This window comes from Chelonoidis abingdonii, chromosome 10, assembly GCF_003597395.2.
Source record: "Chelonoidis abingdonii isolate Lonesome George chromosome 10, CheloAbing_2.0, whole genome shotgun sequence".
Taxonomy (NCBI): domain Eukaryota; kingdom Metazoa; phylum Chordata; order Testudines; family Testudinidae; genus Chelonoidis; species Chelonoidis abingdonii.
Window position 1 is genome coordinate 11,332,352 of NC_133778.1, and position 22,715 is coordinate 11,355,066.

General features: G+C 44.2%; 1 protein-coding gene across 1 annotated transcript in view; it reads left to right on the top strand.

Moving 5' to 3' along the window:
• The window catches only part of ABCA12 (ATP binding cassette subfamily A member 12), a 142,703-nt gene that overhangs the window by 97,454 nt on the left and 22,534 nt on the right, over positions 1-22,715 (top strand). The window contains exons 35-42 of the mRNA XM_032805314.2: positions 1,932-2,184; positions 3,581-3,667; positions 4,731-4,824; positions 6,462-6,589; positions 7,908-7,995; positions 12,015-12,120; positions 19,394-19,448; positions 19,937-20,114. Coding sequence (XP_032661205.1) covers positions 1,932-2,184; positions 3,581-3,667; positions 4,731-4,824; positions 6,462-6,589; positions 7,908-7,995; positions 12,015-12,120; positions 19,394-19,448; positions 19,937-20,114 — 989 coding nt within the window. The remainder of the gene's footprint in view (positions 1-1,931; positions 2,185-3,580; positions 3,668-4,730; positions 4,825-6,461; positions 6,590-7,907; positions 7,996-12,014; positions 12,121-19,393; positions 19,449-19,936; positions 20,115-22,715) is intronic.

Here is a 22,715-nt window from a genome sequence, read left to right on the forward strand (position 1 = left end):
TTTCCTATTTTCAGTGGTGGCAGCAGACCTCCCAGCCTTAGGGGTACGAGGCTGCTCCTCCTTTACTGTAGGGGGTGATTCCTTCTCTCCTGTATCAAGAAGATCATTATTATTATTTAATCCAATCAAATACAGCTCTTGGTGAAGGTAAAAATGTGCATCTGAGTGTAATCGCCATAACAGATACAGATGATTACTTATAAAAATTAGACCAGCCTCAAAGAGACTACCTGGAAAGACCTTTAATTTTGTGGAATACCAGCACAGATAGAGCAGAGTGAGCTGGTTTCTGTTTCTTTCTGTCATAACCATGCTGGCAGGTTAGAAACCTATCATTTTTCTTGTAAACTGACACTGTAAGATAGAGAAATAATTGAGGAGATTGGGCTAGGTATTAGGAAAAACTTTATCATATTTTTTTTTTATTTATAATTTTTTATTAATTTTTTCAAATACAACAAATATACCAAAATGCCAGCTTCATCCTAATACACAAAGTAAGTAAAGATGGGTAGGCTATAGGGAGGGGAAGTAACATATCTATCTTCAGTATTCATCATAGACCTCTACAAAGTCAGCACAGATTATTTTGAATTTTTTAAGGCATGCCAGAAGCTGGGAATGGACGACAGAGGATGGATCACTTGATGATTACCTGTTCTGTTCATTCCTTCTGGGGTACCTGGCACTGGCCACTGTCAGTAGACAGAATACTAGGCTGGAAGGACATTTGGTCTGACCCAGCATGGTCGTTCTTACGTTCGTATGCCCCATCTGCGGAATACCAGTTGTTAGGAAAAACTTTCTAACTATAAGGACAGTTATACACTGGAATAGGTTGCGTAAGGGGGCTGGGGAATTCTGGAGGTTTTTAAGAAGAGATTAGACAAATACCTGGTCTAGCTATACTTAATCTTACCTCAGTGCAAAGGACTGGACTAGATGATGTAGGATTAAGTATAAACTCAATTCCAGCCCTACATTTCTCTGATTTTCCCTTTACTTCCCTTCCAAATGAGAGCACTGAACATTATTTGCTTCGTGCTGTATTATATATGTGGTAATATTTCCTTCATTACAAAGAAGACTCTGCTGGACCCAATAGAGAAGAATATTTTGTACAAGAATTTGTCTCCATTTTTAACTTATTCTGTGCAATTATCCATTAGTTTACATGGCAATTCCTATGCCTTGTTCTTTTTCTTCGTTTGCAATTTTCAGATAAGTTTTATTATTGTCTAAGAAGCTATTTATTAAATGATGAAAACATCAAACTTGCAAATATGAACAGCTGTAGTTTCCTATGCCAGTTACAGTTGTACATGTAAGCTATTTGCGTTTCGCCACTGGGGTAAGGAATGAGGAAGGATGGTTCCTACACTCCCCTGTGACTTGGGAGACCTGAGTTCTTGCCTTCCTCTGAGACCCTGGGCAAGTCACATCAGCTCAAATCCTGATTTGAACAGAAGTTAGGTGCCTAAATACTTTTGAGGATCTGGGCCTTAGTCACACTGTGCCTCAATTCTCTGTCTATAAAATGGGGTTAATAGTACTTTCCTACCTCACAAGAGTGTTGTGAGGATAAATGCACTAAAGATTGTGAGGTGATCAGATAGCACAGGATGGGGAACGGGGGCAGCATATAAGTACTTGAAACAGGTAGACGACTTGATTCCTCTCACACACTGGCAGAAGTCTGTGCGAGGGAGGTGTGATGTAGTGACCTGATCTAGGAGTGCCTGAGTTCTAATCCCAGCTCTAACACTCTGGCCTTGGGTAAATCATTTAGCCTTCTAGCCCCAATTCTCTCTATCTGTAAATGGGAACAGCAATGTTTACCTACCTCACAGAGGTGTTGGCGGGTTGATTCATAACTGTGAAGTGTTTTGACAATGTCAAGTGCTGAGCAGGGTTCTCTTTATCATACACAGACCAAGCCCTGGTCAGATCAAAAAGGGTGACCGGTTTGCCACTGCTGCTCAAGAAGACAACAGCTGTTTTCGTTAAGAGGTTCCACCACACCCGACGGAACTTGAAAGGCTTTTTTACTCAGGTCATCCTACCCGTGATCTTTGTGACGGTAGCCATGGGCCTCAGCACACTGAGAACTGAGGTGGCTGAATACCCAGAACTCCACCTTTCTCCCTCACTGTATGGTTCCTCAGGGCAGGCAGATTTCTTTGGGTAAATATCTCTTTTTTATTATTATTAAACCTGTTTTACCGATTGTTTATAAAATGGCAAATTGTGCTGTCAGGAGAGTGACCAAGCAAATCGAGTGGAAAAGTGTGACACAGAGAAACATGTAATAATAAAGTCATATTCCTAGCAGGTCTAAACCCAGCAATCTGAAAGCCTGAAAAGGTAAGCTTGAGTAACTTAAAATCTCTCCCGAGGAATTAACTCTGAAGTATGTGCTCTAAGGTGTCTATTGTATTTGTCATTGAAATCCACTTCTGACAGCAGCCATCTTGCCCAAAGGGATCTATTTCACTTCCTTTTTGTAATGAGAAGAGGGGGTGTACCTATTCCCAACCCTGGGGCCTTCAGCTCCAGGCCTCAAGATTACAGGTCTGGGACTGAATTCTAGCTCCCAACTCATGTTGTGGGACCATCTGCCTCTCTCTTCCCATCTTCATAAAAAGCAGAGGCTCCATTATCTAGGCCTCACTTAACCAAACCTCTCAGTTATCCAAAGGTTAGTCATGTTTCCTCTCCAACCCCACACCTGAGGTTTGATTTCAGTATGTAAACCCTTCCCTATTGAAGCCTTGGGGTCTTCCTAAGCATAAAGACTTAATTATGCTTAAAACAAGCCCCCAACTTCTCCAAAACCTCAATTACTCAAATGAACGTAACGTGCAGCTTTCTAATTCAATAATGAAATTTCCTGGCTATCTTCAGTAGAGCTGGTCCTTAAGATAGAAATACCAAATTCAGCTCAAGCTTTCTCCCCACTGCTTTGTTGTTCTTAGAGTTCCTACCTTAGCACGGCTTATGTCCTCTCTTTCTAGCCAACTGCTATTTGAGTGGGGTGGGAAGCTGAAGCCACCTGCCTCAGTGAGTCAGCAGAACTCACATCCTCCATTCCCAGCATGACCTATTCCTGCTAACAGGGTGGGTTGTTTCAGACAAACACTGCCAGATAGATGGGTTTGGAGGGAGGCTATTCTTTGAGTGGACTAGAGCTTTTTGGCTTCACAGAAGATGGGGGAAATGATGGAGGTGAGTATGGAGACATGCACCTGTTCTAACTATATTACCTGAAATCACAGTAAATGGTTCTCATTTGAAATGAAATTCAGAACAGCCATAATTGTATACGCCAAAGCGACTCCCCTCAGGCCTGAATTCAGCATAACACTGAAGCATATATGTAACTTTAAGCATATGAGCAGTCCAGTGGAAACCAGTGGAACGATTCTTATCCTTAAAGTTACACACGTGCTTAAGTACTTTGCAGCACCAGGGCCTAAAATAATTCATTTCCAATCCTTATTTCATTCAGTGGAGGGTTTTTACTACTGGGTCCATAATGAAAGTATCTTGAACATTTCTCTCTTTCTTTGTTAAATCTTAGGAACTTTAATGAGACCACAGATGCTTTAGTTGCTTCGATGCTTTCTTTCCCTGGAACAGATAACACATGCTTGAATGAAAGCAATTCGTAAGTAGTTCTTCGTCGCCTTCTTTTTGAATTCCTAATCTGCAAAAAGGAAATGACACAAAGTTAATAGCTGTCAGGTATTAATAACATTCTTTGATCATCTGCAAACTTTTCATACCCTGGAGTCACATCAAAAAAGGCTTCATCTCTTGCCAGAGTTCCCAAAGATAGACTCACATTTTGAAGCAATCTGATTTTAAAACTCCTGACATTTACAAAGAAAATCAAACTGTGCTATTCTCGAAGGACTAGATTGTGCAGCCCTCACTCACTCTGGTAAGCACTTACATGAGTAGTCCGCTGACTTCACTGAATTTTCTCACATGAATAAGTTCTCATCATACGTGGTAAGGGTTACCCTGTAGTAAATATAGACCAGTAGTAACACCTGTGGTACTACTCAACATGAGGAAGCCTATCACAGTCTAGCCCTGGAGGCCAGGTAAACATCCAAGCTTGAAAACTCTCGTATCTTTTGGCTGAGTGGGCAGAGGGTGGGTTACCTGGGATTTTGTTGCTCAGTCTTCAAGAGGTCAGTGCAGTAGCTGCTGATAATTCCTGAGTGACTTAGTACATGGTGTGCAGTGCAGAGAAATATTTGTGCTGCCTAGACACAGTTTGTCAGCCATCAGAGGACTATCCAATTAATGCAACACCCCTGAGAGTGGGGTTATGTTTCTTTTGTAAGATAATTTTGGCCTCTTCATGTTAACTTCGTAGACTGCTTGCTAGGGGACTTGAAGCAGCCTCACCAGGCTCTTTCTGAGAAGTCTCACAGCATAATCACTAAAAACAGATCTAGCAAGAACCACTAAGGAATGAGGCCAAGCGCCTCATCAGCAGAGCTAAGCAACCAAAGCCCCAGTAAAGTCAGTGGGAGCTGATGGGTGCTCAGCACTTCCCAAGAAGCATCCGGACCCAAGGAAAAACAACAATCTCTGCAATGTGCTACGTGTGCTCTGTCATCTTCATTCCATTCACTAGGACTCTGCCATTGTGCAATTACATGTCACCTGCTTGCCTGTATACAGAAAACCTCAGGGTAATGTGTGCTCATTTTCAGGGTGTGTTTGAACGACAGCATGCTTGGCCAGTGGGTATTCCATGGAAACCAGAGTACTAGATATTCTGCATGCAACTGCACAGACAGCAGCCAGGTAAAGTTGAGTTAAACTTTAATGGGGGAAAGTAAATTTAAAACACTCAAGAGGTACCTAGTATACTGGAGAAACTATCTTGTGGCTCACAGACTCACATGGCTCACAGGCCTGGCATTGTGACTGGGGACTCATTACCGCCAGGTCACTGCTTCAGATTCATCCAAGCTTGTGTTATAATAAGTAGCTCCTACAGGCCCTAACTTGGATCCTGGTCTCCTTGTGCTGGGCGTGATGCACAAACATAGTGAGAGGCTGTCCCAGTTTGCTTACCGCCCAAGGCCCCACTCCTGCAATCACTTACGCATGTATTTAGCTCTCCTACCATGAGTAGCCCCAATGTTTTCAATGTGTGTGCAGGAATGGGACCTAAATGGACAAAGGGTGGAGGAGAAATAGGTCTGATGAGGTGATATGATCCCTTCTGGCTTTAAACTCCACAAATCAGAGGCACAAGGATGTGAAGGGACCCAGGCCTTCTGAGTCTCAGTACAGTGCCCTAGGCACTGGACCATGCTGCTGACCCATGAAACTATCATCATAGCTGGCATTAAATGGCACCCTTGTAGCTAGTCTAAGCAAAGAGGTCATGAGCTGAGTAGGCACAGAGGGTAAACTAATCTGTTGGGCCAGATCCTCAGTTGGTGCCAACTGGAGTAGCTAAGCCAGTTTGCACCAGCTCAGGATCTGACCCCTGATGTCTAGAAGCATCGCTCTAGATCAGGGTAGAGGCACATTGTTGAGGGGTGGTGATAATGGGGAAGGAATCGCTGCTTCCCCATGTGCTGAACCTGATCTATAGATGAACAGAAGACTGCATTCTCCAGGGATGTCAATTTAGCACCCTTAACAAGCACTGAATTCACTTAGAAAATTTTGGCCGGAGCAGGGGAATTAAATACCATGCTCCAAAAACCAATCACACACTTTTTGGGCTGCCTTCTGTACTTACCTACCTCCAGCGGAAAAGATTTTAAAGGTATTCTTCAATGTTGCTTGATGATCCCATTTAACAGAGGCGAACATGTATGCAAGAGGATAATTGCATTCATTAGAATATTCTCGTTAGATGAAAGTACTCTATTATTGGCATTCACCATCAAGAATATAAACGTTGTGCAGAAGTCTGGATCCAGCCGCTTTTACTGTGCCTTGTCTCATACATTATCGTTATTATTACCTAGTTTTTGTTTATTTGCATGGCACAGGTCCCTACAAAATATGGGTGACAGCAAGGGATGGAGAACTCATTGCAGGGGGAGATGCGGGCCCTACATATAACAGTGTGGGTGCTTGTCTGAACCACAGTAATTCTGAGGTCCTGATAACTTTGCTAGGCCTCAATTCAGCAAAACACATGAGAGTTTAGTTAGGGTTAAACACGTTTCCAAGTCTCATTGATTTCAATGGCACTTCAGCATGTGTTTAGCCGAATAGGGGTGGACTTAAGCCTGTGCTTAAACTAAGGCACACGTGTAAGAGTTTTGCTGAACTGGGGCACTAATCAGAATGTATGTCCCAATGCTACAGTGCACCGGACTCCTGTCTTTGTGAAGAATTGACCCTTGGGGGGGAAATGTAAATTTTGCCTTGTGATGTTTTTAATTAAAGGAACAATTTTTAAAATTTGTTTTCAGACGTGTCCAAAGATTGACTTCTCCCCACCTCACAAAAGAACTTTTTCCTCTCGGATGATTTATAATCTTACTGGGCATGATGTGGAAATGTACCTTCTAGCAACTGCCAAAGATTTCCTCCAGAAAAGGTCGAGCGTACAATTATTTCTTCTTTTTCTCTTTGTCCTCTGTATCACTGGCCAGTGGCTTCTTATGTGTTTGATTCTCCTTTAGGAAAGCAGCCATTTTACATTCATTTCGCATGTTGCTTATTGCGATAGGCACAAGGTGGTTACTTTAAAGCGTGGTGGGACTCCTTGCTGGCTGCACTGAGTACTTTGCTAAGGCAGGAGTGCACGTGTCTTAAAGCATATGCATAACTATTGAAAGGTGCAGCTGTAATGGGCACCACCTCCCCTTTACTCTGATGGATTTTGAAGAAAAGCCCTTGTCCAATTCAGGCCACGTCTAGACTACGCGCCGGATTGGCGCGTTAAAATCGATTGCTCGGGGATCGAAATATCGCGTCCGGTCTGGACGCGATATCTCAATCCCAGAGCGTGCTTAGATCGATTCCGGAACTCCAGCTAGACGACCGGACTTCCGGATTCGACACAGCGAGCCGCGCGGATCGATCCGGCTCAGTGAAGTCGGGTGAGTAAATCGATTTTAGATATTCGATTTCAGCTATGCTATTCTCGTAGCTGAAATTGCATATCTAAAATCGATTTAATCTCGTAGTGTAGACCTGGCCATAGAAACTTAAGAAAAGAAATCTGGCAGAATACTCAGTTAAGCAAGACTTGTACAGAGATTGTGCACCTAAACTCTCATTCAACACAGAATCTAAGTGGGTGCTTCATTCCAAATGTGTGCTTCAGTTCACTGAAGTTAAGATTAAGTACATGCTTAAGCCGCTTTGCTAAATCAGGGCCTTATGCTAGCCAGCACTGTTTATCACAAGTTGGGTTTGTGTGTGTAAAATGCTAAAGTGCAAAATTAAATGTAAGTTAAATTAGCCAAGGGAAAACCTTGGCTACTGATTGAAAGGGAACTGTTCACCTTCCATGCAAATCTTCCACAAATGTGGAATTGTACCACTAAAGAGGGTAGAAAAAGAGTGTGACTCTGCAGCAACCAAAATGCATTTCAGAATCGTGTCGACACAGATCAGGACTTAGCTGAATTGTTGTCTGTTTACTTTCTTTTCAAAAGTAAAGGCTCCTGCAGAGTGTTAACTGGGTCACACTACAAACACTGGCCGATATCCTGTTCTCACCTGCACCTGTGTGAATCCAGGGTGACACCTGTGATGATCATTCATTGTATAGTGCCTGGAGGCCCCGTGAGAAATTGATGCACCTCCAGTGACTTCAGCTGAACTAATGTCTTTCAGACCCGCTAAGGATCTAGCCTGGCATCTTTCCAATGACAATAATGCATTTCGCTGTATTGTTTACCACGCAGATATGGTGGCTGGAGCTTTGGGTTGCCTTTGACTACTGACCTCAAGTTTGATATACGCCCAGTGCCTGCAAACAGAACACTAACTAAGGTAATGAATGCCTCCTGCTGCAATGCAGGAGTGCCGAGTGGGCAGGTGCCTGAAACATCCATTGCTAAATGAAGGGGAAGCAAGATTAATGTCCTTGTGTATTTTAGGGGCATTACTGAGTAAGCACAGAACTCCTGTAGATTACCATTAACAGAAAGGAAATACATAGAGAATGAAGGAGGGAAAAAGAAATTGAAGGAACTGGATTCATCTCCACCCGTGAAGGGAGGGACACTGTACCCCTCAGCTCCCCCTAACTCTGTTACTCTTGCTGCATCCACAACCTGCACAGCCCAGAGCCCAGCTCTTCACTTCCACAGGCCCCGACTCTCCCCAGCTGCTACGGCTTTGCTCTAGTAATGGCTCACCTAGCCTGGCCTTGCCAGGACTCCTGTCCTCTCCTCCCACCTCCACCCCATTCCCTCACTCTGCATTCTCTCTGCCAGGGCACCTCTGCGTCACAGAAGGGGCACCAAGGGGATCCAGAATGACAGCAAGAGTGTCCTCTAGAGGGGTCTTTCAGTGCTACACAAGCCATTCTATCCTGCCATCTAGCAGTGCCATTCAGGGTTAGGGTTAGGATCAGGGTCAGGGTCAGTTGCAGACTGCTCACACACCATCTGTTATGAGGGTGAGCTGGGGTTTATCCTCCCAGTAACAGAAGCAGTCCCTGGGCTTTGCCCAGTAAACCCTCTTCACCCCTCAGCTCTACCCTGGTCATCAATCAAACTCCTATGCAGACTCTCCATGCCTCATATTAAAAAGCCTTGTTTGGCCTTTGCTTGATCTGCTCTGGACAGTTTGCCCCATAGTGTGCTAGTGCTCTGGCATTACAAATGCAACTGTGTTAGTTCTTTTAAATCAACTGTTGCTGCAGGTAAAAAATGTCCTGCTTCCTAGAATACTACCTAGCAGAGTGCCAGATGTGTCTCTCTTAAGCGCATCAGTGAGCTCATTTGAGTAGACCCAGAGACTTCTCACTGGGTGAGTAACTGAAAACCAGTGGGAGTAAAGGGGGTACAATCTGCACGGTAGTACTTAGTCATGAGGCTGCTTGTTTTTTAATGTAGCAAGACAGAGAAGACCAACTGTATATTGGGCTGTTTCAAGAAATACGGTAATCTTTCCTGGATTGCATGCAGGTGGTAAATCCATCCCGAAATCGGCAGCTTGCATGGGACAATGAACTAAAAATTGTCTAAGTTTCCTTCCCTTATTTTGCTTGTCTCTGTCAGGGCCAATGAGAGGGGGGGAAACCAGTACAAATTACTGGGGCTCGGCAGTCCAGAAGGGAGCCCGGGGCCCGGCTTTGTCGGTCCCTTTAAGCTGATCCGCCCTTGCTGGGGGGCCTGAAAAAGTTTTTTTCACCAGGGCCCGAACCCGCTCTCAGCGGCCCTCGTCCTTGTCTTCTCTTTTCATAGATTCATAGACTCTAGGACTGGAAGGGACCTCAAGAGGTCATCGAGTCCAATCCCCTGCCCTTATGGCAGGACCAAATACTGTCTAGACCATCCTGGATAGACATTTATCTAACCTACTCTTAAATATCTCCAGAGATGGAGATTCCACAACCTCCCTAGGCAATTTATTCCAGTGTTTAACTACCCTGACAGTTAGGAACTTTTTCCTAATGTCCAACCTAAATCTCCCTTGCTGCAGTTTAAGCCCATTGCTTCTTGTTCTATCATTAGAGGCTAAGGTGAACAAGTTTTCTCCCTCCTCCTGATGACACCCTTTTAGATACCTGAAAACTGCTATCATGTCCCCTCTCAGTCTTCTCTTTTCCAAACTAAACAAACCCAATTCTTTCAGCCTTCCTTCATAGGTCATGTTCTCAAGACCTTTAATCATTCTTGTTGCTCTTCTCTGGACCCTCTCCAATTTCTCCACATCTTTCTTGAAATGCGGTGCCCAGAACTGGACACAATACTCCAGTTGAGGCCTAACCAGCGCAGAGTAGAGCGGAAGAATGACTTCTCGTGTCTTGTTTACAACACACCTGTTAATGCATCCCAGAATCACGTTTGCTTTTTTTGCAACAGTATCACACTGTTGACTCATATTTAGCTTGTGGTCCACTATGACCCCTAGATCTCTTTCTGCCATACTCCTTCCTAGACAGTCTCTTCCCATTCTGTATGTGTGAAACTGATTGTTCCTTCCTAAGTGGAGCACTTTGCGTTTGTCTTTATTGAATTTCATCCGGTTTACCTCAGATCATTTTTCCATTTTGTCCAGATCATTTTGAATTTTGACCCTGTCCTCCAAAGCAGTTGCAATCCCTCCCAGTTTGGTATCGTCTGCAAACTTAAACTTTTCTCCATCTTCTCTGTCTTTAGTCATTATGAGTGTTACTAGGTGTATTCTCTCCTACCTACTCGTGAGTGGCAAAGCCATGCTAACAACACCATCTGCCCTTTGAGGGAGCGGGATGGACCCTCACTACAGCTGGCTTGTTTCTGTAGTGCACTCAGATTTACCCACTGCGCTTCCTCATCTCTGTAAAAACATTGTAACAAGTATAAATCGGCATAAAAAAATCCATGGTTGGACTCTGAAATAAAAGAGGCACGGTATGAGAACTGTCAAGATTTGGTAAATTCATGTACATTCTCATAGCCACGACAGTGTTCCTTCAAGTGCAGTTCTGCTCTGAGATGTGGCTTCATAAAAAATGGAATTGTGTGGTTCCATAGAGTTCATTGTCTCAGTAACTTTCAGAGCAAAGTGCTCAGCTTGCAGGTAAAAAGGTGCTTTTATCTAACTGCCAGCCCATCAGCTTCAGCTGGCAACCTGAGAGTTAGTGCTGTTTGTTGTTATTTGTCTTGCGGTAACATTTTGAAACCCTAGTCAGGTATTGGAATCTCGGTGGCCTGGGCAAAGACTCCCAAAGAGTTTACAATCTAAGTGTAATATGAGACAACCAAGGCTGGGTCATTCATCATCCCCAGAAGCCCCAATTCAGCTGTAGATCAAGTGCAGTTGAGATGTACAATGCTCTTAGAGGTTTATACTGCTGCTCATCACTGGGATATCTGGGCACCTTCCATGTAAAATCAACAGCAAAGTCCTTAGTGGACTTCCTGGAATCTCTGGCATGTCTCATTTTCAGGGTAAAAACTCTGCTTGGGGTAAAGGTGGTGGGTTTTTTATGTTTAGTTGGTTTTTCGTAGGGTTTTAGGAGTAAAAGGGGCACCATCTCTAGGTAAAGACTCTGCAGTTGGAATGTTGGCTGCCATCCTGCACCGAGCCCTCCATAGAAGGACACCTGAAGTTGTTGGGGGTCTGTGCAGAGCTCACTGTAGGATCTGGGCCCTTGTTAACAGTTCTGGTGATAGCACACAAGCCAGCTTCCTTTTCCCATAGCAGCATTGGCTTTGCAGGGCTAGTGGTAGTAAAAAAGCATACATGTGTCGCTAACATAAGCAGATAGAACGTGCAGTACACAAAGTGTATAGTCCATATTCCATTCTCCCTTCAGTTCCTCTGAATTTACACCAGTGTAAAGGAGAGCAGGATTTATCACAGTGGGCACAGCTGTTAAGTAACGAGGTGCTGTTTTCCAATGTTTTCTACCCTGGAACAATTAGGTGCCCAGTGGGCACGTCACTTAAATAGGCCTCTTTGAAAATACCAGCCACTGACATTACTGAAAAGCAAAAGCACCGACTATGGAAAAGCAAAGTGTCAGGATGTGTAATGCCCCAGGCATCATTAACATAAACCATTAGCAACTGGCATGTGTTTCTTGTCTATCTGAAGGCAACTGGACTAGATCTCATAGAAGGTGGTGGAACTAGTCACATGCTTAGGTGCATTGTAGGATCTGGGCTAATGCACTCAGAATCTTGCATGATTGAGTCGCTGGCCCTTACTTTGTAGATGGCCCAGCTTTAGCAAATGTTTTTACTGCTATTCTTTTTAGTATGAGTTATGGATGCATTCATTTGTCCAAATGGAAGAAACCACTGTTCTTGGCAATGATTTTCTGCCTGTTTTTGTTTCCCAATCGAGTACAGGTGTGGTATAATCCAGAGGGGTATCACAGCCTTCCAGCCTACCTCAACAGCCTCAACAACTTCATTCTTAGAGCGAACATGCCGAAAAATGAGTCTTCCAAATATGGTAGGTGCTAACCAACCCTTGAGGCAGCTCATGCTGCCCCATGTGAAGGGGGCCCAGTTCTCTATCTGTAAAGAGAAGACTATAGTGGATGGGCCAGATTCACTCCTGGTGTAAAATGGAGCTGTGCCAATTTAAACTAGAAGGAAACTTATCCCCTGGATGAAATTTTGGCCCCACTAAAGTCAGTGATGAAATGTCCATTGACTTCAGCGGGGCTATGTCTACTAATGTTGATTCAATTCAATTTTCTTTAAAGAGTGTCAATATTTCACATGTCTATTTCTAGGAACAGGGAAGGGGACCAGGTAAAACCTTAAAATAGGTTTTCCTTCTCCCACAAGCAGCAAGGGCTTCTGCTTAGTATTGACTTCCACCTCAGCATCGAGATAGCTGACTGTAAAGATGTGACATTTCTATGCAAAGAAAGGATACTTTAGGTTGCTTCCAGTGGTGTGTTAGATTTAATGTTTTTCTCTCTCTGAGCTGTCCATTGTTGGACTTATGGTAACTAAAGCATTTTATTTTACAGGTGTATACATTGTGGGGAGAGATACAAAATATTCTCACACATCCCTGAAGTAGTTTATCTGCAACATGTGGCATATACCGAATGCATAGTGGTGAAGTAGAGCGTAAAGGTTTATCAGCATTCATTTGGAATGACCTGCTTAGCTTTGCCTCACTGATGTCATGCAGTGTCCCAAATTCATGCTGATAAACCTTCATACTCTACCGCACTGTTTGTTCCATCCGTATTATGTGTGTAATACAGGCATACTGGTGTGTGTGTGTGTGTGTTTGCCTATGGCCAGGTCTACACTACAGACTTCTCCTGGCATACTCTGTATAACTCTCATAGTCAACAAAGAGATGTTTTTACCAGTGTACAGCTTGTTCCACTCATGGGGCAGGGCTTTATTACTTTGGTCAAAGTGCCAGTTTGTTGAGGTAGCTATATCCACAGTAGGAGCACTTTGCCAGCATAGCATAACCATATTGCTATACTAGTAAAACATTCCCAGTGTTGATACCGCCTGTATCTATAGATTAAGAGAGCAGAACATCTTATATTCGATTATGGGGCCTCACAAGAGTTCAGAACTCATCTATCAAGGGACTTGCTTCAGCAAACAGCGGCCGTTCTACCACATTCTAGTTTCTCCTGGCCCCTCTCGTGTCAGACGGCTTGTGCTTCTGCTGAAGGATCACACTCTGGGGAAACTGTCTGGAAGGTCATTTTGCTTGTCAACATAAAGTTCTTTATTTATGGATGCATCAAAAGGTAAATCCGACAGAGAAGAAAGGCCTGTTTGAAGCTCTGGGCCTCCTTGACAACAATTAAAAACAAAACTACTATTATAATATTGTATTATGTGTATTAGCACAGCGCATAGGAGCCAGACACTAGGGTCCCATTGTGCTTGGTGCTGGACAAACGCAGCACAAAAAGGTGGCCTCGTCCCCAAGGGGCTTGCAATCTAATACAATCCTAAATAGAAAGGCAAAACATCTGCTCAGTTTTCTTTCCCCATCACCACATAATAATCACCAGCCAGCTTTCACATGGCCAGCTCCCTCAGCACTCATCTTCTCGCCAAGCAAAACCAACTCCCCGGCCCCACGGCCACCTCCGTCGTACCGGAAACACCTGCCTTCTCGGCTCAGCGGGGCCCAGCTATTTCACACTGAGTGTGGGAGCAATTCCTCAAGTGGGAAGGGCCCAGCTGGCAGCCCCCTTTTTTAAATACAGATGGGCTCCAGCTCCTCTCTGCTACAGCAGTGTGGCACAGAGCCACAGGCCATCTCCCCAGCAGGACAGTCCCAGACCAACTCAGTTGTCCAAGGGTGAATCCTGGCCATGGAGAGAGAGTGTGGTGATATGCTGAGGAAGATTTCCCTCCCTAATCATCAATGAGCTACTCAAGCTGAGCTGAATATTCCACCAGCAGTGCTTACTCATCAAGCCTTATCCAAAATACAGAGTGGTCCGTGCCGGGAGTGGGAACGGGCAGACACAGTCAGAAGGTCCCCTGTAGACATGCAGACTCACTCCTGCTGGTGACTTTTGGGAATTAGCTCATTCCATCTCCGGAGCACTCTCTGCAGGCCGGTAATCTGCCTGTCTTCTGGCCCCTGTGTTCCTCCCAGGACCCGGTGCCCCTTTATCTGGGGTGCTACCCCCTGGCAGTAACCCGTTTTAGCTTCAGGGTCTCCCCCTCCCAGGGTAACCCCCACCCACTATCCTAACTTTGTCTCAGTATATGGCTACTGCCAGTCATCATCTAGCCGCATACCCTAGGGCAGACTGCAGTGTCAGCCTACTCATCACTGGCAAGGAGGGTTTGCACATGCTGCCTTGGCCTACACCTGGTCTGCCCTCTGCAATGCCCAGCACCTGTTGGCCTTATGCAAGGCCACAGCCTGGGGCTTTTCAGGCTGGAGCTCCCCAGCTCCTCAGCCTGTCCCCAGCCCTGCTCCACTCAGGTACTTTGTCTCTAGCTCCCTGCAGCCAGGCCCTTCTCCCTCTACAGGCAGAGGGAGACTGCTTCTGGCTTCCCTGGCCTTCTTATAAGACCCTGTTGCTCAGTTTGGGGCATGGCCTCAGCTGCAGCCACTTCCTCCAATGAGCCAGATTTTACCTTGCTCTGTGCAGGGCTTTTCCAATCCCTTCCAGGCTGGAGCGGGTGGTCACCCCGCTACATCCCCCACAAATATACCTTTGAAGATGCCAAGGCCCCAGCTTGGGACATGGGGTGAGACCCCAAATGAGGGACACAAAACTTATTTGAGCAGGAAACCCAAAGTGCTGCAGGATCCGTCCCTTTAACATGAAGAAATATCTGCCACCATTCTTTATTTCTAGTTTACATGATTTTAAACACTAAAGGTAAGGGTGTGCCGAATTTACGTGGCACTAAAAATGAGTGACGTCCTTCACAAAGAAGGACAGTTGAGACATATTTCCCAAACCGGTCTTCTGCTCGGGGAGCCATTTATACTAATCTGTCCCCGAGCTTTCTGGAAATGGCCTTTTACGTTTGTTAGAGCAGGTCAAAACTCAGAATGTCCGTTCTAGGGGAAATTCGAACATTGTGAAATTTGTTTTCATTCTGGTTTATAATGAAACAACAAAAATGTCCTGTGAGATGAACTTTTCCAACAAAAATTTTGAAAAAAAAATTAGTATCAGGCCAATTGAAATACTTTGTTCTGATTTTGACTTTTTATTTTAAATTATGTTAAAATGTATCATATAAAATAAACTTTAAAACAAAAAGTCGCTTTGAAATGAAAAAATCAAAATCTTCCCTTCCGGAAAGTTCGAGCTTTGTTTCAGCCCTTTCCCCCCCCCGAAACAAAATTTCAACGAGATTGACACATTCCCATGGAAAGTTTTGAGTTTGACAAATGGCATTTTCTGATGGAAATATGTTTTGTTGGAATATTTTTGAACAGCTCTAATGTTTTCACTGCATCTAGCCAGTTCTGGGTGTCCTTGGAAACAAATGAATGTTAACAAATGACCAGATTGATAATTCCCAGGTCCCTCTAAGGAATCTGTACTCTGTATAGGGAAAATAAATGAATTGATGAGTAAAGCTGAACAGGACTTGTGTAAACTGGTCTGAAATACAACTGAAGAGACTCTTCTCTGCAGTAGTTTACTGGCGACCAAAAGCCATTTGTTGCTGTGACAAATAAATGACAGTTTAAGAACCGTTAAAATGGCCAGATAAAAGCACAGTCATTTCAGCAACTTGAAAGAGGTGCCAATCCTGCTTTTGAGGTTTGACTTAAACTTCATATATTTAAAAAAAGAAACACATAAAAGGAGCTTTTTGCCCTGTCACCAAGCAAATCATAATAGCTTTCGACTTATGTATACTGGGCTTCCTTCTCTCCATCCCCTCGAAAAAAGAAGTATTGAAATGGAAATTTTGACTTCTAGCCTAAGCTGGAGAGAAGGAAAAATGGCTTTATTCTGCAGCATTAATAGATTAGTCAGACTGGATCACCTTTATTTTTTACAGAAGGAAAACATTTTCTAGTTGTTTGTACATTGTTATTAGCAACTGGAGATTTTCATTGCATCCCACAAGAAAAATATTGCTCTTGAATAACACCGCTTTTGTTTTCCTTAAAATGAACTGCAGACCAAATCGCACCATTTCATGTGTTTCAATGTCACAGATTGAATATAGCACATAAAATGGGGACCAGCATCTTTATACTGCATTATAAATTTAGGCACCGAATTCAGGCACCTGATTTTCAGAGGCATTTAGTATTCTCACCTCCCTTTGAATTTAATGGCAACTATGGGGGGTTTTCTAGCACACTCTGAGAATCAGGCCACTTAGGTCCCTAAATATGGATTTAGTTGCATCATTTTAGGCATTTAATGTTTGAAAATTTTAGCCTAGCCTCTTCCAGGTCCAAAAAGTCATGGAAGCTGGTCCCTTCTTCCATAGAACTTCACTGGAGCTTGGAACTGATCCACTGGGATTCAGTGGAGTCCCTCTTTTTATTGTATTATGCTGCAGAAGTCTATAGAAAAGAAACCGTAACAAGACTCATAAAAATCCATCCCCACAAAATAGTATTTGCCAGGGGCTGATGCCACAGATGGCTCATCAAGGGCACAGCTCCCACCCTAGGTCAGGGAGGCTGTAGAATGTGTACAGCAGCATTCTGCAGCTATGCAGAGTCCTCTTCGCCATGGGAACCGAGAGCCGCTTCCACCACTGCACGCCCTAAGCAGCTCATAATTTCCATGGAAATAAGGGCCTGTCAGGGCCAGCAATTCCCTGCCTGCATGGCCATTTACACCAGTACGAAGTGAGTGTTAAATGCTGCCAAATGGGGGGGAAACGTTTTGCACCAGCTTAGCTCTTACTGTACGCAGGTGTAAATGACAACTCGGAGTGCAAAGCAGTGAGAATCAGGCCTGGAGTCTTGTTATGACTGGATCTGGCCTCTGAAAACATTGCTGTGGCAATCGCAAATGTTACATCAAGCTGATTCTTTTGTGGATTTTGTACAAATATGTTCACTCAAAATCAGTAATCACAAAAACAAGTAATTGTACGTGTTACAGAGAAACAGAGAGAACTCTTGATCATTTTTCTTCTTCATACAAATCTAAAAAAAAAATGTGACTACCTCTGGCATGAATCTGAGCATGATTTGGCCAAGAAACAACCTTTGCATGAACTCCACAGCTCTTATAAAAACATGTCAATTAACTTTACATTCCCAGCATCGGTGTTTCTGATCTATTTACAGGGCTCCCCCCAGTGGCTAATTTAACATGTGACAAACGTTTTTCTCCCAGAGGAACGTGACATTTTTCTCTCAAAACAGGCTATTAACACACAGATATAGATATACAATAATACTGGACCTGTTCTGATTTATTCCAAAACACCTTTACACCACTCTGCTAGTGTAAAAGGAGTCTTAGTCTAAGTGAGAATAATGGCCATAGACTCTTGGATAAGATAGTTGACTTTGGTAAGGTTATAGGTTCTAGTCCATTTATGATTGTCCTTGCACTCCTGGAATATTTTTGATCTCAGTGCAGTGGATAAATAGAGTCTCATTGCTTCTAAACAGAGCAAAAGCCCTTCATATGTTATATCACCCATATCGAGGGCTAGATGCTGGCTTTGGAAGGGAAGTGTTTAAACCAAACATTTTGGCAGATCTGGTAAGAGAATTCCTGCCACCCTCTGACATTTAATTGTCACGGACCTGATTTTGTGAATCTGATTGGGAAAGACCTGAGTTTCACACAGGGCTGAAACCAATAGTCAGACTAATATCTGTAGGCTGGCTGTTTCTTTTGGTCTGAGTGCTTCTTTCTAGCTTCACAAGACAGAATTGTTACATTTAAATTTTCTCATCAGAAAATATACCGGTTGCCTTCCTAACTGTGAACAGTGTTATCTGAAGCTTATTCCGGTGTCTGCTGGAAGGTTGGAGACCCAGTGGAGAATGTGGAAGATGCTTTCCACACTGGGTTATCCAAGATAATAGTTATCAGATATGGGGCAGTTCATCAAAAATGAGCAAAAGTATGTCATGGAATTACAAGAGGTGCCTATCACTAGAGTACATACTTAGGTGAGAGTGGTACTAATAGGGAGAGGGCTGTTTTAGTGATCTAGTGAGCACCTGACTTGTAACAGGTGAGTTAAAATCCTGATTCTGATACCAACTCCTGTGGTGGCCTTGGCGGGTAACTCAACCTCTCTGCCCTTGTCTTCCCCTGCTTTGAAATGGGAATAAAGCTGACTTACAGGGTACAGTACCACATTAGTATCAGAGGGGTAGCCATATTAGTCTGGATCTGTAAAAGCAGCAAAGAGTCCTATGGCACCGTATAGACTAACAGATGTATTGGAGCATAAGCTTTCGTGGGTGAATACCCACTGCGTCTGTAGGTCTATACAGCGTCACAGGACTCAGGGCCACACTAGAGTGTACTGAGGCTTAATTAATGGTAGCAAGGACCCTTGGTTTGACTGAGTGCTCTTGGAAATCACTGGGTCAGGCCCAGAGTTATGCTTCTGCAATTCTTAGCTGGGGGCTTCAAGTCTGAATGGGGCCACTGGAAATGGACTATTAAATAACTCTTTGTACCAACATAGGACAATGTTCTTTCCAGGGACAAAGATGGATGAGCGCTATCCATCTTCTACAGATGGGGAAACTGAGGCACACAGACATTAGGGCCAGGATCTTAAAATGTGGCCTCTGAATGCTTCAGCATTGGGCCGCCCAACTTAAAACACATGGGCCCTGATTCAGCAAGGTGTTTAAGTATGTACTTAACTTTAAGTAGGTGAGTAGCCCTACTGAAAGTCAAAGGGACTGTTCACAAGGCTAAAGGCATGTGCTTGGGTTTCTTGCTGAATTTGGACTCCAGGGCTTGATTTTTCAGGGCTGCTGAGCATCCACAGCTCCCATTGACTGCAGCTCTGGCACTGAACACTCCTGCAAATTAGGCCCTGCAAGAGCCACTCAAAAAAAGTTGATGGCAATTGTGAAAAATCTGCCCAAGGTCACACCATGAATCAGTGAGAGAGTGAGAGCAGAACCCAGCCCCTCCCCCCCCCGGGGGGTTTGNAAAGGCACATCCTGACCCTCGCCTCCCTGCCACCTCCCCGCAATTCCCTCCCATAACTAATAGCTGGCATTACGTCCAGCCTCCATGCCTATTGAGGAACTTAGTCATACATATTACAAAAGACTTCTCTTCTTTTTGTAGGTATTTCCGTTGTGAGTCATCCCTATCCTGGAGGACAGAGTAAAGAACAAGTCATGTAAGAGGTTTAATTTGGCTGATACCTGCTGCTTTGATTCATTTAGTGGCAATAGAAGCAAAACAGCTACCTGGAAATCACAAAACACCAAAATTGATAAATAACTTTTTCTGAGCAATCAAATTGCTCTTTTCACAAAAGTGAACTGTCTCCCCTGTATCTACAGAGCTACTGATTTCCCACTGAGTTTCTTCTCAGAATCCCTGATAAATGTGGGGACATTATAGATACAGCATCAATTTTGGAGCACAACCATAGCAATGACAATACATATTTTTCTTTCTGTCTTTCCAAACAATCTGCTGTCACAGTCCCCACCCTTTTAAGCTTTTCTGCCAGTCATAGTGCTTCCTACCCTGAGCTGTCTCTACAACCAGTAGGGAAAGTTGGCAGGATCAAGCCCTTGATTTTTTTTAAGCTATGAATATTGTCTTCTAAATCAGGGCAATCAAACATTGACTCTGTCTTTCTTCCCCTTTTCTCTTCAGGCTCAGTAGCTTGCTTGATATCCTAGTCTCAATGTTTGTCCTGATTGGCTACTCCATCACAACAGCCAGCTTTGTGCTTTATGTGGTAAAAGAACATCAGACCAAAGCTAAGCAACTGCAGCATATTTCAGGCATCGGTGTGACGAGCTATTGGGTGACCAACTTCATCTACGACCTGGTAAATTACTTAACTTTTATGCACGGAGAACAGGATTCTAGAGTGGAAAATCCCCACTTCTGTATTTAAAGTTCGTTACCTAGACATAGTCATATCATCACTATCAAAAGAGCTAGGTATTGTTCTCAAAGGCATTACCGATTATTAGTTGTGAACCATAACACTGGGGTATGTATAAAACTCAGCAGATTTATAAGAGATCAACATGGCAAAGACCAAAACTTGGGTTAGTTTTTAACAAGTAGATGCCAAATTGCCGTTGAAGTTAGATTGCAGAGGTGGAATAATTGTTGTCGTCCAGGACCTATACATCTAGGTAAGGCTTATGGACCTGTTCCTGCAGCTCCTATTCCCATGAGCAAGGGCTGCAGGATATGAGCCTATCTTCAGAACTCTGCTGCAGATGGTACATACTTTTGGAACCTTCAGAATACAAGATCCTACATTTGTAAACATCTCTTGGCTGAGATTTGAGAGATTGGAAAAAGCTGACTGGTGGGTTAAGTAATATAATATATAAAGGTTTCCAAACTCCTAATGTCAGAGACAAGTTATCTTCTGTCATTGTTAGTCAGGTCGGGGTGATGTGCTGTATATATCTAGACTATCTGCTTCAAAAAGATCCCACGCTTCTTTGCGTTTTTTGAAAAATTCCCTTTCAGGATTCCATAGTCCTCTTTGTCTTTGTCTTATGGTTTGTGGGCTATTATGGTGCTCAGAGATCACATTCTCAAGGTTTTCTCCTCAACCACAAAGTGCTGAGGTTCTCATCTGATTCCAGAAGTTGGAGTTTTAAGAAAAACATCAAGCATTGCAAGGCTCATGACAAAATCATGACGACTGACAGTGCTGAAGATAATCTCGGTGGAGTGGCAATGAAACAGAACTTTTTCACCCAGTAGATGATTCCGCAGCTCATTTGAGTTGATGTTTATCTGACAGCACGAATTTGCTTTCTTTTGTATTGTTAAGGATTTCCCCCCACAAGTTTGTTTGGCTTGAAATTTAACTGATTCGTATTTTGGGTCATCATGATGTCAGAATTCTGGCACCCATTGTAAATGTTCTCCTTTTCATATAGCTTCCCCTCTCACCCCCATACACTAACTCAAACTGGTCCCTCAGTCAGTTTCACACAGCTTGTGGCAGAAACTGTGCAGCGGAGTTTTTGGGCTGTGTGTACAGGGCAAGGTTTGTTTTTGTTTTTGTTTAGCTACTGGCACAGCTGCCCTCTGCTAGGTTAGGGTGCTAGCCGGAGACTTGGGAAACCTGGCTTCAGTGCCATCCTCTGCCACAGACTGTGTGACCTGGCACAAGTTAGCCTCTCTGGGTATGTCTATACCGCAGCTGGGTAGATAGTGTGGAGCTAGCATGCTAAAAATAGCAGTGTGGATGTTGCTGCTTGGGCTAACCACCTAACCTCAAGGCTGGGAGGGCTTGAGCTTGGGTGGCCAGGCTGAGTGTCTGCCAGAGCTGCAATGAGCCTGCTCACAGCCATTTTTAGCATGCTGTCTTGAGCCCTGTCTACCTGGCCTGGGAGGTTCCTGCCCAGCTGCCATGTAGCCATACACTCTGTGCTTCAGTTTCCCCTCTGCAAAATGGCAATAATAGCACTGCCTTGCCTCACGGGGTGTGATAAGGGTACATTAATGACTGTGGGGCACTCAGGTGCCATGGTGGAAGGGGGCCATATGAAGCACCTATGACCTGGCTATCAGCATAGACACTCTTTACGGCAGTGCAGCTTGAATGGTGCAGGTGCAGCTTACCTTGGCTTCCAAGCTGCATCAGCAGTGCAAATTGTGCTGTGCTGACGTCAATGCACCTACACTAGCAATATGCAATGCAGCTACACTGCTGGCTAAATCCCAGTGGAGGCAAGGCCTTAACATTTCATTAACTCCACGTGAACCTCTGGGAACAGGAGCCATCTTTTGGTTCTGTGTTTGTACAGCACCTAGCACAAGGGGGTCCTGGCCCATGAGTAGGGCTGCTGGGCACCTCTGGAATAGGAATAACAACAGGCCCCTTAGGGCCAAATGCTCAGAGCTATCTGCCTAAGCCTGCTCACGGAGCTGGGTAATGGAACAAGCAGCTCCTGGTTGTGAGTGCAAACAAGGGATTTGAACACACCATAAATGTGGCCAGGTTTGAAGAATTGGCACTGAGTCACTAGTCATACACCTGTAACTGTGACTCTGGCCTGCCTCTGCTTTCATGCTCCGGGCTCTCAAGTTGGTGCTGCAGATTTTTAAATGAGCCTATTGAAATAGCCCCGGCGCTCTAACCGCAATCACTATTCAGCAGGCTGAAACTAATCCAGAGCTCTCAGCAACCGGATATTTCTCAGTGAACACCTACCAGCAAATTCTCTGAAATCCCAAAGTTGGGGAAACCAGGAAGCACTTGTGTCATAGCTTTCCCACTCAGATTTGAACCTTAGCGTTCATTAACTGCGAAGCTAGCATGAACCCTCTAAGCTTAATTACCAGCTTAGATCTGATATCGCTGCCACCAGCCAAAAATTTCCAGTGTCTTGGCTCACTCTGGTCTCCCCAAAACCTTCCCTGGGGGACCCCAAGACTCAGAGGCTCTGAGTCT